This window comes from Pan troglodytes, chromosome 1 (assembly GCF_028858775.2).
Source record: "Pan troglodytes isolate AG18354 chromosome 1, NHGRI_mPanTro3-v2.0_pri, whole genome shotgun sequence".
In the NCBI taxonomy this organism is placed as follows: Eukaryota; Metazoa; Chordata; class Mammalia; order Primates; family Hominidae; genus Pan; species Pan troglodytes.
Window position 1 is genome coordinate 65,589,016 of NC_072398.2, and position 17,241 is coordinate 65,606,256.

Here is a 17,241-nt window from a genome sequence, read left to right on the forward strand (position 1 = left end):
GCACTTTAGGGCTCATGAAGGATTTTCAAATCTCCCAACACTACAATACTCTATACCACAACATTTGCTCCATAATTTATATTCTTTAAAAATGTGTACCTAGTTTTATTAAGGACCAACACTGGTCTGAGAATTTCAAAGGATGAGAAGGAGTTATTCTTCCAAGCAGAAGAAATAACAGAACAATAAAAAGCAAAGCTAAGCTAGTGAGTGAGCATCAAATGCAAGGCAGAAAGCCACAGATAATGAAGCTGAAGAATCCAGACAAAACAAATTGTGAGAGGACTTGCATGACTTGCATGACATGCCTTGGAGTTCAGATTCTGTCCTTCAATAGGAAACCAGTGCTGAATTTAAAGCAAGAGCATAGCATTGTTAGATTTACATTTTAGAAAGATTACTATAGATATAAGACTGAAGTAAGGAAGTGGTAATACAGATGAACGGAAAAACCCAGACTCAAGAAATACCTGGTAAGTTAAGCCAAAAGAAAGGAAGATAAAGCAGAGGAAAGAGTCTGTCACTCCCAGATTGTTAGTTTGGCCAGCTGGGTATATGAGAAGGTAAAGAATGCAAAAAAGATAGTGTTCAGGGCTACACCCATAACAGCTACAATAATGCCTTGACCATAGCAGCTGTTCACTAAAAATGCGTTCAATTTGTTGAATTAATGAATGCGTAAGCAGGCATTCAGAGATAAGTATCAAGCACAGGGGAGACTTGAGACTAGGGATACAGCACTGACGTGATCAGTACATTGATGGCAGTTAAAACCATGAGAGTAAATGTAACTGCCCACAAACTCAGAAGGGTGGAGCTAGTTCTCTGTTTTCATTTTTAAAGGGTAGATGAAAGACACTCCATGAAGGACACCAAGAAGAAATTGGTGAATAGTATGACAGCAAGGGAAGAGTGGAGTATAGAAAATAAGAGAACAAAAAGGAAGAGTAGTCATCAATATCACAGGCAGCAGAAAAGTACTATGAGATAAATAAGGACTGAAAAGTGTGTCAGATTTGGTGAAATAAGGGTCAATGATAGCCTTGCCAGAGAAAAGATTATATCAGGATGCAGGAGGTTGAGGAACAAATAAGAGGGAGAAGTTTACGTCAACTCTTAGGATGCTGGGCTGTGTAAAGAGACAGAGATGGAGGCCACGGCTAAACAGAAGTTTCTTCTTTTTTTTTTTTTCTTCTCCCAATGGGAGACACTTGAGAGTGTTTAGAATAAAGGAAAGAAGGTGGAAGAAATGAATAGGTTGAAGAAGGAGAAATATAAAATATAAAAAATAAAAAATAGAAAATAAAACTGACAGCACTGTTCTGGAAGAGATAGAAGGAAATAAGAATGGTATTATTAAGACAGGAAGAGGACTGGCCTTGAAAAAGAGTCAGAATAAAATTGGAGGTTGGTAAGGTTAAATAGAAATGTGTTAGAACTAGGAAATACTGGGGGTAGGGAGATGTCAAGAGAATTTACAGCTGTATTTCCTCAATTTCAGAGATAAGGTAGATCCAATCTGTGTCTGAAAGTAAGAGGGGGATAAGCTGAGGAGAATGGTAAATATTTGGGATAATTACAAAATGACAAAGAAAAGAATGCAGAGAAAGTGTTAAGAGCCATGTGGACTAGATAAAATTGAAAAATTAATACAAAAATATATTGGCCAGGTGCTGTGGCTCACGCCTGTAATCCCAGCACTTTGGGAGGCCGAGGCAGGCAGATCACGGGAGGTCAGGAGTTTGAGACCAGCCTGGCCAACGTGGTGAAACTGTCTCTACTAAAAATATAAAAATTAGCCGGGCATGGTGACGGGTGCCTGTCATCCCAGCTACCCGGGAGGCTGAAGCAGGAGAATCGCTTGAACCTGGGAGGTGGAGGTTGCAGTGAGCCGAGATCACACCATCGTACTACAGCTGGGACAACAAGAGCGAGACTCGGTCTCAAAATCAATCAATCAATCAATCAATCAATCAAGATATCAACAGAAAAATCGGCAGAAGACCAAACTGATAATTCAAAAAAGGAAATACTACCAGTAAGTACAAATTAAAATAAGTCAATTTTTTTTTACTCTAAATAGTCAAAATGATAACACTGGTAGATACCCTACTTTTAAGGAACTCTAGGTAAGGTGACAGATACAAAGGCATGTACATAATTTCAATACAATAAAAGTGAGTGCAAGAATAGACATATGCCTAGAACGCAACTAAAAAGATGAGCCACTGGGAGTGTTGGAAAAGATGAGGGCCATAACAACTAGAATAATGCCTTGGCCCATGGCAGCTGTTCACTAAAAATTGTTGAATTTGTTGAATTATTGAGTGATAAAATATGAACCATACAGGAGGCAGTTTTATGTAATGGAAAATAATATGAAGCAAAAAGACTCAGGTCTGAATTTGGGCTTTCCTACAAATTAGTAATGCTATCTTGGAGCTTTTAAGAAGACTGTTTCCTCATCCATAAAACGAGGATAGAAACTACTTTTCAAAGTTGCTATGAGGAATAAATAAGACAAGTAAGTTATATAAAAGAACCTAAATGATCATTTGAATAAGGAGAGGTAATCTGATTGTGACATGAATAGTTCAATGACCATCAAATTACTTTTGCTAATCTGGTTACTGACTGGCTAGTCAGGTGTCCCTCCCTCCCCTCACTGCTTCATGAGATCCCTTTTGAAGGGGCACATTGGGTTGAAAAAGACATTTCAAAGTTGTAGTAAAAAACCCTATGTCCTCTACCACCACAAGTGACAAAAGAAAAACAGTTTAGATGTCATGAAGACTATGTTCTTAGTATAAACAGAAAATAAAACCAGAGGCAGATACATAAAAATTACAAAATAATTGAGTCAGGATGTTATTTTTTTTAATTTTTCTCCAAACATTAGTTCTGATTACGTTATTTAACAAATACATTTTTAAAATTGGACCTGATATATCAAGACAATTATAAATTATAGAAATACCACACTAACTGATAACACACTAAACTCATCTGTTAAGAATTAACCAGTAGTCAAACAATAATATAGTTTAATCACTTATTATTTGCCAGGTCTTAGCTTTCATATATTACTAAATCTTTGATTCTCACAACAATTCTATCAGGTAAGTAACAATATTATGCCCATTTTGATGATGAGGGAATAGATGCACAGAGTGGTTAAATAACTTGCCCAAGGTCACATAACTAGGAAATGGCAGAGCTTGGGTTCCACCCTTGCAATCTAGTTCCAAACCCCAGAGCTCATAAACATATTTAAGGCCTTCTGAAATGGCCAGGCTAGAGGTATCACTCTCGCAGAGGCAACTATCATCTCTCGGTTAAAAGCTGCATCTTTGAGATCAAGCATCTTTGCATTTTCTGTCATTATAAGCTGCTGTAGCAATAGTTACTAATTCACATGTACAAGAGGGCTTCTCTAGCATACTATCATACACCTATTTCTACAGGCACTTGGGAGGCTTGATTGCATCCATGCTGACATACAGAACTGCAAGCTGATGTTACCTGCACTCACATGATTTACTAAGTATGTAAAAAAACCACAGAAACTTTCATTCTAAAGGATGAGGTATAAATCATGTGTCCCTACGTTTATCATAAATATTCAGAGACCTCATATAAAACAAAATTTTTAAAAATTTACTTCAGTAAAATTTTCAAAAGCTTCCTTGGACCACAAGATAAAAACACTCAAGACAAAGTATAAACATAAGCCAAGGTTCTCAAGAAGTCACATAAATAATAAAACTTTAGCATGCCCCATCCCGATCTTGGCCAAAATCAAATGTTTCAGGAAGTTTCTAATTTTATTAGTATTCACAGAGTATGAATAATACACATCTCCAAAAGGAATAAAAACATGTAGAAATCCCTTGTAATTTTCATCCTACCTAATATTACTTGATTTCAGATGCTCCTCTGATTTCAAGTTTTCGGTCCTCATCTGGGACTTAAATGAAACGTTTTCTCCCACAATGACTATCTGCAAGAACATCCAATTTCTCATAAGGTAGAATGGTTTAAGACATTCTAGATAGAGGAGAGGAGGAAAATATGAGTTAACCCACAATAACAGAGAACCCCTATGAAGAAAATTATTTTATCTTTATTTGAAATGACTTAATGTGAAAGGTAAAGGAAAAATGTCAAAGCCTTTTTCTTTTTTTGTTTAATGTTTCTTAGAACAAACATTTAAAAATTCTGTCTCATATATTTCTAACAGATTCTAGTTATAGACCAAAATGTTATTCTAATGTTCCTCACTGTCTGAAAACTGAGTGATCACTACAGGACAAACAGATACCGGTTACCAAGCAGGGTTCTTTTAAGACCAGGGTGAGAATGCCCTGTAGAACACGGAAGCAGATGGACTCCTTACTGAAGAAAAAATATGTAAAACAAAACAATTATGTAAAAAATATGTAAAACAATTAAAACACAATTATAGGTAGTATGAATAATGCTAAGAACAGTTGAAAATGTCACGTTTTTCGATTCTCGTTTACTGTACAAATTTGGTCATTTTTATATCATAGATACAGTGTTAAGGACTAAGTGTACCATGATGAAAAAAATCGATATGGTCCCTGCCATGGATTTAAAATCTAATGTAAAGACAGACCAACAAGGAAGGAGGCGGCAGTGGTTAAAAGCATGGCTTTGGGAGTCACACTTTCTGCACCCCAGTGGTATGTCAGGTGTAAATCAAGTCACAAGAAAAACAGCACAATTTCTTGGGGACTTCAATTTAACTCAAAGATTTGGACAAAGTAAGTTATTATTATTGCTATTGATAATTGCTTACGTTTATAATGAGTACGTGCCAGATACAAAGCTAAATATTCTATATGCATGATATCATAAAATGGGAGTATAATATAGTAAGAATGTCTTATATTCAAACTGCCTAGGTTCAAACCAAGCTCTGCCACTTACTAGCTGTGTAACCTTAGGTGAATTACTTCTCTATGCCCCAGTTTTGTTAGAAATAAGATGGAGATAGTAAAATACCTACCTCATTGAGGTGTTTTGAGGATTAAATGAGGTAACAGAAGTAAAGCACTTAGGAGTGTTCCTTGGTAAGTAAGCCCTCAAAAAATGTTGGCCATTATTGTCATTATCATTTTATAGTTATTACTCCTCCCAGCAATCCTAAAAGGTAAATGCTATTATTATCCTCAGTCTATAAATTAGGAACTTAAGAACTCACACTAATCAATTCTAGAATAGAACATTTTTCATAATTCTTCACAATAAAATACGTCTTAGGAGAAATTTCAAATATGTGGCAGGTCTATGCGCACTTTGCTGCCATACTTCCAAAGCATGTATTCAATCTCCTGTGACTTTAGTCGCACTTTAGTGGAAAAGAATGAGAGAAAATATGATAAAACTCAAGTTCCTCAGCATAGCATATAAAGTGCCACAGCTTTTCACTTTACACTTTGTGATCCAATAAACCTGAATTACTTTTAATTTCTTGTTATTTTGCCCCTCAGTATCCTTATTCATGCTTTTTCATTCATCCTAGAATGCCCTCCCACTTCCCTCCTCGTTTGGTTAACCCATTCTTGTATTTTAAACTCAGTAACTCCTAAAAGCAGGTCTTAGTTTGGCTGAGTACTCCCAGTGCATCTTAATGCCCACATCTATTATTGGACTCACAGGACTACAATAAAGTTATTTGTGTACACATTTCCTTCACTAGAAACTGTCCTATTCAATTACGCATATGTAGTGCCTCACATAGTGCACGGCATACAAGTTGCTCAAATAAATTCAGGTTAATTTGGACTAAACAGTTTCTCAATAAAAGGTAAAGATTCTAAAAACTCAAGGTTTCTAAAACCTGACAATAGTTTTAAAAGTCTTCACCAAAAACAATCTGAAAGGTTTTCCATCTGAGAACCAGGAATAACATACTTTTTCTTAAGAAAACCTACCATTTTATACAGTCAATCAGATAAATACATAATCATTTACTTGGCTCTCTGAAATTCACATTTTGTTTTCATCATAGTGGAATCTATATAATATATACAGAACATTAAATATTTCTAAAACTTCAAACAGAACATAATATAAATATAAAATCTATAACTTCAAACAGAACATAAGCTCACAACCCAAATGAATGAAACAAGCAAAGTAGGTTAAGCCATAAACAACAGGAAAGCTATTTCCCCTCATCTCAATTTTTACATTAAACAAGGTATGCCAAAACAATGCTTTCCAAAGCAATGAACCCAATGCCTTTTTAAAAATAGTCCTTTTTTTGCAACAACCCCTGTACCTTCTTGAAATAATAAACATATTAAAATTAGTATCTCAATATATAAATGGTCAGATAAGACCACCTTAGAAGACATAACAAAGTAATCAGATGCTTGCACATACAGATAAAAGGTTAACAGAATTCCAAACAAGAAGGATACCAAAATGAAAGCAAAAATATGAGTAGATACTAGAATTAAAAGTAGTGTTAATGTAAGTAACGGCACACCAAATTTATTTGGAAATGGTAATATGAAAAAACTGACAAAGGGGCATTACAAGACAAAGTACAAGGAGTTAATATGGAGAAAACAGGCTGTCAAGAGAACAAGCCACAGAGTCGAAGATAAAACACGCATTTCATAAATGACTTATCTGAAATATACAAAGAACTCTTGAACATTAAGAAAACAAGCAACTCGATTAAAAAATGAGCCAAAACCTTAACAGACACCTCGCCAAAGAAGATACACAGATGGCAAATAAGCATGTGAAAAGATGCTCCACATAAAACGTCTCAGGGAAATGCAAGTTAAAACAATAATGATCTACTACTACACTATTAGAATGGTCGAAATCCAGAACAATTACAAAACCAAATGCGAATGAGAATGTGGAGCATCGGGAACTCTCATTCACTGCTGTTGGGAATGCAAAATAGTACAGTCACTTTGGAAGTTTAGCAGTTACTCACAAAGCTAAACATAATCTTACCATATGACCTCTAGGTATTTATTCAATTGAGCTGAAAACTGATGTCTACACAAAAACCTGCACATGAATATCATATCGGCTTTATTTATAATCACTGAAAACTAATTTATCCATTCACCTACTGAAGCAACCAAGATATCCTTCAGTAGGGGAAAGGATAAATAATCTATGGTACATCCAGACAACAGATTATTATTTCGCACTAAAAAGAAATGAACTATCAAACCATGAAAAGACATGAAGGAAACTTAAATGCATGTTACAATCTAAAATGACTATATACCATAGGATTCCAACCATATGACATTCCGGAAAAGGCAAGAACTATGGAGGTAGTAAAAAGATCAGTGGTTGCCAGGAGTTGGAGGGGAAGAGAGGGGGAATGAACAGGTGGAGCAAAGAGGATTTTTAGGGCAGTGAAAATACTCTGTACTATACAATGGTGGATACATGTCATTACACACTGGTCCAAACTCACAGAGTGTACAACACCAAGAGTGAACTATAATGTAAAATGAACTTTGGGTGAATATGATGTGTCAATGTAAGTTCATGAGTTATAACAAATGTACCACTCTGGTGGGGAATGTTCATAACAGGGGAGGCTATTCACGTGTGTGAGCAAGGGGTATATGGGAAATCTCTATACCTTTCTCGCAATTTTTCTGTAAACCTAAAGCTGCTTTAAAGGAAAAAGAAAACAAGAGTGTAACCATATCCTTTGACAGGTGACGGTGAACAAAAATTAGGTTGGAAAAAGAAACAGTGTTTTTTGTTTTTCGTTTTAAACTCTATTGCCCAGGCTGGAGTGCAGTGGTGCAATCATGACTTACTGCAGCCTCAACCTCCTAGGCTCCTGCTTTAGCCACCCAAGTAGCTGCAACTAGAGGCACGTGCCACCACAGCTGGCTAATTTTTGTATCTGCAGTAGAGACAGAGTTTTGTCATGTTGCCCAGGCTGATCTTGAACTCCTAGGCTCAAGATCCTCCTGCCTCGGCCTCCCAAAGTGCTGGGATTACAGGTATAAGCCACTGCACTCAGCTGAAACAGTGCTTTATAAAATGCAAAGCTCCATATAATTTTAGATTAGGGAGAAATAAAGTTCAACTTTCTAACTTGGAACAGGTAGATAACATGAAAGATGGACAAGTTAATTAACTAGCAACAATATTCAAGATACTGTCTGATTTAACTAAATAAAATATTCTATAAATTATTGTGGTACAAATAGTACATTCTCTACTTACAGGTACTCTCTGAAACTGAAAAACAAAAGATACTCAAAAGTCAAACTTGATATTCTCACAAGAGCCATTATTTAGCCCATACTTCCAGATGACAATTTAATTATCTAGACAGTTCTTTTTCTTGATTATTTTCCTGAGCAAAGAAATGGGTGCTGTATAATAATAAAATAATTTTGGCCAGGCGCGGTGGCTCACGCCTGTAATCCCAGCACTTTGGGAGGCCGAGGCAGGTGGGATCATGAGGTCAGGAGTTCTAGACCAGCCTGGCCAAGATGGTGAAACCTCCCTCTCTACTAAAAAGACAAAAATTAGCCGGGCACGGTGGCGGGCGCCTATAATCCCAGCTACTCCAGCGGCTGAGGCAGGAGAATCGCTTGAACCGGGGAGGCAGGAGAATCGCTTGAACCGGAGAGGCAGAGGTTGCAGTGAGCCGAGATCACGCCACTGCACTCCAGCCTGGGCCACAGAGCAAGACTCCATCTCAAAATAAATAAATAAATAAAATAAAAAATAATTTAACAAATTAAACCAGATGCAGATTATATAAAACCTGTGATACATTATTAACTGCCCCCAATGAATCACACACCTCTTGGCATTTGTACCCCTGGAACTCCTACCAATCCTGGGTTTGGTCATGTGACTTACTTTGGCCAACTGGACTTCAGTAAATGTGACACTGAGACTTTGTAAGCACTGGCACATTTGGGCTTGCCCTTTTGGAACACCATCAAAACACTGTGAAGCTGAGGATGACAGACTACTTGGGAAGAGAGACCCAGTTTTCTTAGCTATCACAGCCATTCCAGTTGAGGGCCCAGACATTTGAGCGAAGTTGTTTTGGACTATGCAGGTCAGACTTAACTTGATCTAGATAGTCTGAGATATGGGAAACCACCAAGCAAAATTTTTGGACATTTTAAGCAAAGGTATGACATGAATGTAATTAACTGGTAGTTTCTTAAAGAGTTTTGTTAAAGGGGTCAGAGGAAAGTGGGAGTACAGATATCATTTGGGAGTCATCAGCATACAGATATTCGTTAAAGCCCATAAGACGGGATGACATTACCAAGGGAGTGTTAAGAGTAACAAGTCTGAGAAACTCCAATATTTAAGGGCTAGACTAAGCCTGTCCAATCCATGGCCCACAGACCCCACGCAGCCCAGGACGGCTTTAACTGCGGCCCAACACAAATTCACAAACTTTCTTAAAACATTCTAAGATTTTTTTTTGCAATTTTTAAAAGCTCATCAGCTATCATTAGTGTTAGCATATTTTATGTGTGGCCCAAGACAATTCTTCTTTTTCCAATGTGACCCAGGGAAGCCAAAACACTGGACACTCCTGGCTAGACTGAGAAGGAAACAAATAGTAAACAGATTGAGAACCAGTGGCCAGAGAAGTAGGAGGTAAATTTGTCAAACAAAGTGTCCCAGAAGCCAAATAAAGAAAAAGCTTCAAGAAAAGAGGGCAGAATCAATAAATGCTCCTGAAAAACAAAGTAAAATGAGGCCTGAGAACTAATCAATGGATTTAGTAATGTGGAAGTCACTGAGGATCTTGTTATAAGAGGATAGGAACTGAGGTTAAAATTGAATTTAGACAATAGTCTGGGAAAAGAAAGAGGCAGTAGCTACAGAGAGATGTGAAGGTCAAAAGGGTTTTTAAGATGGAATACATAACATGTTTTTTAATAGGATGGGATAAACAACAACATAGAAAAGATCCAATAGAGAAACATAATGGGTAAATACAGTCTCATGAGGGCCATAGGGACTTGTTTAACTATTGCATATATTTAAAAGGAAAAAAAGTACCTGAATGAAAAAATAAAAAGTTAATATATAAAGAAGGAAAGATAACTAATAATTATTGGGGATCTACTAAATGACAAGTGAAGAACATAAGCCATCCTGGATTTAGTTTTCATGACAACCTGAGATTATAACCATTTTTCCAATTTTATGATTAAAGAAACACCTAGAGATTTTAGGAAACTTGCCCAATGCCACAAAGATGGTAAGTGCTAGGACTGGAATTCAAATCCAGGCACAATATCAGAATTCTGGAGCCTAAACTTTTTTTGCTCATTATTTTACAATGCATGACAGGCCTCAATTTTCAACAGTTCATATATTAAAAGCTAAAGTGTAAATATCTCATTGCTTATGATTTATTCAGTTTGCCTTTTTTTTTTTTTCCCACTGAGAAAAGGTCTTGCTCGTCACCTAGGCTGGAGCACAGTGGCACAATCTGGGCTCACTGCAACCTCTGCCTCCTGGGTTCAAGCGATTCTCTTGTCTTAGCCTCCCGAGTAGGTGGGATTACAGGCACGCACCACCACACTCGGCTAATTTTTGTATTTTTAGTAGAGATGGGTTTCCCCATGTTGTCCAGGCTAGTCTCGAACTCCTGACCTCATGATCCGCCCGACTCGGCCTCCCAAAGTGCTGGGATTAGGGGCGTGAGCCACCTCGCTTGGCCCAGTTTGCCTTTTTGAACAGCATAAGACACACCCACATCCTACTTCCCTTAAATCTGATAAAGAACTCTTCAAGAAATCCTCCTGGTTTTAGCTTCTAGCGTAAGTTCTTTCCCAGGAGTTCTCTCTAGTTGTTTTCCTCACTCACTCTTCCTCCTCAACATAATGTAAAACAAAAATCCTAATTTTAGAAATTTTTTATTAATGAGAATTACCAGATAACACAGGTTTACCGTATTTTCTCACATGAATTATACATGAGAAATGAACATACAGACTTCAATGGCAATTGCAGGATCCAAATTTGATGAAAATTATAAGCCTATAAATCTAAGAAGCTCAACTACAAGCATTTAAACACAAAAGAAAACCACACAAAGGCATTTTAATCAAATCGTTGAAAAACAATGATAAAAGGAGAGAAAAAAATATATATATATTACCTAAGAAGGATTAAAATAAGAGGCTGGGCACGGTGGCTCACGCCTGTAATCCCAGCACTTTGGGAGGCCGAGGTGGATGGATCATGAGGTCAGGAGTTGGAGACCAGCCTGGCCAACATAGTGAAACCCTGTCTCTACTAAAAACACCAAAATTAGCTGGGCATGGTGGCGTGCGTCTGTAGTCCCAGCTGCTCGGGAGGCTGAGGCAGGAGAATCGCTTGAACCCGGGAGGCAAGGTTGTGGTGAGCCGAGATTGCACCACTGCACTCCAGCCTGGGCAACAGAGCGAGACACCCAAGGTTGTGGTGAGCCGAGATTGCACCACTGCACTCCAGCCTGGGCAACAGAGCGAGACACCATCTCAAAAAAAAAAAAAAAAAAAAAAAAAAGAACAAGGGCTAGCTAAGTTCTTATCAGAAAAAAGACAAGCCAGAAGATAATAGAATAACATCTTTAAAATACTAGGGAAAAAATGCCAATCTATAATTTTATATCCAGCAAAAATATTCTTTAAAACCAAAGGTGAAAAAAATACTTTTTTTTTTTAGAAACATAAGAGCTGAGGAAATTTGATGCCAACAGATCAATACCATAAGGAATATTAAAAAGGAAACTCTTTGGGCTGGAAGAAAATGATACCAGATGGAAGCCTTGAACTAAACAAAGAGATGACGAGTGCCAGAAATAGTAAATATATGAGTAAATATAAAATAACTTTTTTCTCTTTGTTTTAAAACTTATTTAAAAGTCAATTTATTGTTTTAAGAAAAAATAAACAAAAACAAAAAAGTCCCCTATATTTTGAAACTTAAAACAAATATAGAAGCTGTTTGACAATAGTAGTACAAACAAAAGGAAAGGAAAATGAAAGTACTATACTGTTGTAACATTTTATATTATACATAAAATTATATAATATAAAGGTGCATAATGTAAATACTAGAGCAATTTAAAAAAGAGTAAGACAGTTCATAAAACAATAGAAGACATTAGGCAGGCATGGTGGCGTATGCCTGTAGTCCCAGCTGCTCAGGAGGCTGAGGTGGGAGGATTGCTTGAGCCCAGGTGATTGAGACTGCAGTGAGCCATGATGGTGTCACTGCACTGCAGCCTGGGCAACAGAGCAAGACCCTGTTTCAAACAAACAAAAAAGAAAATACAAAAACAGAAACAGGGAATAGAGAAATAGATAAATCTATAATTATTTGGAGATTTCAAAACTCTCTCAATAACTAACAAAAAGTAGGCAGAAAACCAGTAAAGTGGCCGGGTGCTATGACTCACGCCTGTAATCGTAGCACTCTGGGAGGCCAGGGCGGGCAGATCACCTGAGGTCAGGCATTCGAGAACAGCCTGGCCAACAGCGAAACCCCGTCTCTACTCAAAATACAAAAATTAGCCAGGTGTGCCTATAGTCCCAGGTACTTGGGCGGTTAAGGCACAGGAATCACTTGAACATGGGCGGCAGAGGTTGCAATCAGCCGAGATCGCGCCACTGCACTCCAGCCTGGGTGACAGAGCAAGACTCCGTCTCAATAAAAAACAAAAACAAAACAAACCAGTGAGGTTAGACCAACGCTAAGGTTATAACCCAACAGATCCCACTGGCATTTAGAGAACATTTTACCCTACAAAAGAATACACCTTCTTTATAAGTGCACATGGCACATTCACCAAGATAGAACATATGCTGAACCACAAAACAAATCTCAGAAATTTAAAAGAATTAAAGTCATAGAAGTACAAATTTAAAAATATATATATAAACAACTAGAATTAGTTGTCTAAGTTAAAGAATAAAGTTCTCTAATTCCTCAAATATTTGGAAATGAATCAAACATTTCTAAATAATCATAGGTTGCCGGGTGTAGTGGCTCACACCTGTAATCTCAACACTTTGGGAGGCTGAGGCCAGAGGATCGCTTGAGGCCAAGAGTTTGAGACCAACCTGGGCAATATAATAAGACCCTATCTTTACAAAAAAGTTTGTAAAAATTAGCCAGGAACAGTGGCAGTGCATTCCTGTAGTTCCAGCTACTCAGGAGGCTGAGGTGGGAGGATCACTTGAGCCTAAGAGTTTGAAGTCGCAGTGAATTATGATTGTACCACTGCACAATACCTAGGCAACAGAGCGAGATTGTGTCTCTAAAAACAAATAAAATAAAATAAATAATAAATAATCACAGGTAAAGAATAAATCACAGGAGAAACTGGAAAATATTTTAAGCCAAATGAAAATGGAAACATATATAACGTGTCGGATGCAATAAAAGCAGTGCTTAGAGAGGTATTTATAGCTTTATATGCTTATGTTAAAATAGGTCTAAAAGCCTTGATCTAAGCATCTACCTAGGCATCTAAGAAGCTATAAAAAAAAGAACAGCATATTAAATCCAAATAAAGTAGAAGGAAGGAAATAGTGAAGAGCGGAAAACAAAGACACAGAAAATAAGTGAAAGACAAAAGCTGATGTCTTCAGAAGGATTTATATAATTCTCCCCAAACTGAACTATAGTTATAACACAATTGCAATCAGAACCCAAGCAGATTGTTTTCGTTAGAAACTGGCAGGCTATTTTAAAATTTATCTGGAAATGCAAAAACCCAGAATAGCTAAAACAATTCCCAAAAAATAAAGAACTTAGATTACCTGATTTCAAAACTTACTAGAGAGTTGTGGTCATCAAGACAGTATAGTAGTAAAAGGATAGACATGCAGAGAAATAGGACAGAACAGAGGTCAGAAACAGGCTCACCTATTTCTACATTTATGTATACGTGTATGTGTGTTTTTACATGTATAGCCAATATATTTTTGACAAAGGTATCAAAGTAATTTAATGGGAAAAACAATTTTCTCAACAAGTGATGCTGGAACAACTGGATGAAAATTTTAAAACTAGAAAAAAATTAACCTCAAACAATAGTATACATCACAGAAAAATTAATCCAAAATGGATCACAGACTTAATCTATTTCTAGAAGAAAACTAAGGAGTAAATTTTTACTGCCTGGTATGGTATGACTGCTTGTGCCTCCTCCTCCAAAATTCATGTTAAATCTTAATCCCCAACACAACAGTATTAAGAGGTGATGCCTTTAGGAGGTGATCAGACTATGAGGACTCTGCCTTCATGGATGAGATCAGTGCCATACGAAAGGGCTGGAGAGAATTAGGTACGGCCTTTTTTGCCCTTCCATCCCTTCTGCCATATGTGGACACAGCATTTGTCCCCTGTAAAGAAGGCAGCAACAAGGTGCCATCTTGGAAGCAGAGACTGGGCCCTTGCCAGCACCGAACCTGCCGGCACCTTAATACTGGACTTCCCAGCCTCTGGATCTGTGAGAAATAAATTTCTGTTGCTTATAAATTACCTAGTCTTAGGTATTTTATTATAGCAGCACAAATAGATCAAGACACCAATCCAGGATAGATAAAGAATTCTTAGCTAAGATTCAATAAAAGAAAAAAACCTAATAAACTAGATTCATCAATATTTATTTAAAACTTATGCTCTTCAAAAGATACATTAAAAACCGAAAAGACAAGCCACAGACTAGGAGAGATATATATATGTATATAGTCACATATGTATGTACCTGAGTGTATATATATGTGCATGTATGTAACATTCTACACATGCACATGCACACATTTATATCCCAAAATACATACATGCAAACCAAGAGAAATGAAAACACATGTACACAAAAAGACTTAGACAGAATGTTCTAGCTTTATTCATAATAGCAAAAAATTAGAAACAACCTAAAGGTTCATCAAAAGCTGAATGGATAAACAAATTATATATTCACACAAAAGAATATTATTCAGCAGTAAACAAAGGAAGGAACTATGAATGTGTACAACAATGTGCATTAATTGCTTGGCATGTTTTATGCCAACAGAATACAGGCACAAAATAATGCATTACATCATGCCACTTCAGAAGTTATGGGACATGCGAACAAAATTAACATTGAAAAAAATCAGAGTAATGATTGCCTGAGGCACAGAGGGTTAAGCAGAGTTAAGACTGACTGCAAGGGGTCTAAAAGCACTTTGAGGCCAGGCATGGCAGCTCACGCCTGTAATCCCAGCACTCTGAGAGGCTGAGGTCAGGAGTTTGAGAATAGCCTGGCCAACATGGCGAAACCCCAGCTCTACTAAAAATATAAAAATCAGCCAGGCATGGTGGCGCATGCCTGTAATCCCAGCTACTTAGGAGGCTGAGGCAGGAGAATTGCTTCAACCTGGGAGGCAGAGGTTGCAGTGCACCAAGATTGTGCCACTGCACTCCAACCTGGGCGACAGAGTGAGACTCCATCTCAAATTAAATATATAAATAAAAGCACTTTGGGGGGATTTGAAATGTTCTTGATCAGGGTGATGGTTATAGGGGCATATGTTTGTCAAAATTCTTAACTATACATTTAAAATAAATATATTTTATTACATACAGAATTTGATTAAAACAGTATATGTTTAAAATGCATTATCTGTATATGCATAAAATGCATATTCTATATTGATAAAAAGACTAGAAAGTATTAACAGTAGCGGTGGCAATTTAATGTTACCAAATTTTTTAATCTTAACGTTTTTATTTTATTCAATGCAGATATACATTTATAATAGAGTTATTAAAATATCAGTCTCCTATAAGCCAATTTTAAAATATTTTATACTTAAAATGCTTTCTGCATAGAAAATGTCCACAGGTAAGAATAAAACAATTTCTACAAAATAAATGCCCTTTTATATTGTCTGTTGAAGCCCAAAACATAAAATGTACTCCAGTCCTTCCAACCTAAGTTTCCGTCCATCCTGCTTTTGCCATCAAGCATCCATCTTTCTCCCTGTCTTTGAACTTTATGAAAAGACAATATATATAGCTACTGGCTTTACTTTCTGATTACCTAAGTCATCTCTAAACTTGCAGTTAGGGTCTTTTATCATTGTAGCAAATTTGCTCAAGTGTTACCAATGACCTTCCCTGACCAATCTAAGAGCTTTTTCCCAGTCCTTGTATTTCCCAAACTCTCAGTACTCAATACCATACTTTACCAGTGTTTTTTCAAAAACTAGCCCTGGATCACCCAGATTGCTGGGCCATATCCCAAGAGGTTCTGATTCAGCTGGTCTGAGATGGGGCTCAAAAATTTGTGTTTCTAGTAAGTTCCCAGGTGATGCTGATGATGCTCATCTGGGGACCACATTTTGCAAACTATTGCATTAGAGCAACCCCTTCATTAAAACTTTTCTGCTCAGTCTTTCCTAGTCCCTCTCACGTTTTCGATAGGTCACTTCTTGTTTCTTCTTTCTCCTTCCACCTAAATAGGTAGAGTAACAAAACCATTGAGAATAGAAGTTGATCTTTATTACTATCTGGTACTTGTTCCCTAAGAAGCTGGCCCTAATGCCCTTATACTTCTTTAATTCATACTTCCCAGCTTGTAGATTCAAGTCTCACCATTATTGAAGACAATACAAAGGCAATAATTCTAACCCAGCCATGGTCCTATTCCAATTGTCTATCTGGCATCTCACCATAGATATTCATTAAATATTCCCTTTTATTCCTCATTTCCATTAAAAGCGCTACTATTTCTCTATGGTCAACATCAATATCATCGATGAATCTCTCTCCCACTCATTCTTCACATCTAACCATCCTTAGGGAGGTGAGGTCCCAGCCCAAGCTGTAGGACCTAGGAGTTAGATGTACAACAGCCAGAGCACCCTGTAACCAATTTCAAAGAAACCACACTTGCCCTTCACAAAGTTATTCCACTTGTCCTCCCTTGCCCAGCCCAAGCAGAAAGATCTGACAAGAACCCGAGAATGAGGACCAGACCTGGGCAGAGCAGCTAGCTTTTTAGTATCTTACTATTTAACACAGTACTTAGCACCTTAGGTATTTTATATTGGATTGAGTAGAATTAAATAAAATTCAAGCCCTGTCTAACTCTGTTGATTGAACTTTTTATTTTTAAGCTTCAATTTACTGTATGAAAAGTGAGGGTTAATTAAGCCTATTTTGCAGGATTCTGTCGGTGAA

The 17,241-nt window shown here is 37.1% G+C and overlaps 1 protein-coding gene across 36 annotated transcripts in view; it reads right to left on the reverse strand.

The window, feature by feature from the left end:
• SMG7 (SMG7 nonsense mediated mRNA decay factor) overlaps positions 1-17,241 on the reverse strand; it is an 82,831-nt gene that overhangs the window by 47,903 nt on the left and 17,687 nt on the right. For 18 of the 36 annotated variants that reach the window (XM_063810588.1, XM_063810547.1, XM_063810501.1 and 15 more), the window contains 2 exons: positions 5,033-5,169; positions 3,909-4,047 (listed from right to left, as the gene is read on the reverse strand). The exons of 8 other annotated variants lie outside the window; for them this stretch is intronic. Coding sequence is in view for 18 of the 28 variants with exons in the window: in XM_063810532.1 (XP_063666602.1) it covers positions 3,909-4,024 (116 nt within the window). In the remaining 10 variants the exon portion in view is untranslated. The remainder of the gene's footprint in view (positions 1-3,908; positions 4,048-5,032; positions 5,170-17,241) is intronic. 10 more of the 36 variants (XM_063810527.1, XM_063810533.1, XM_063810491.1 and 7 more) reach the window with 2 other exon arrangements.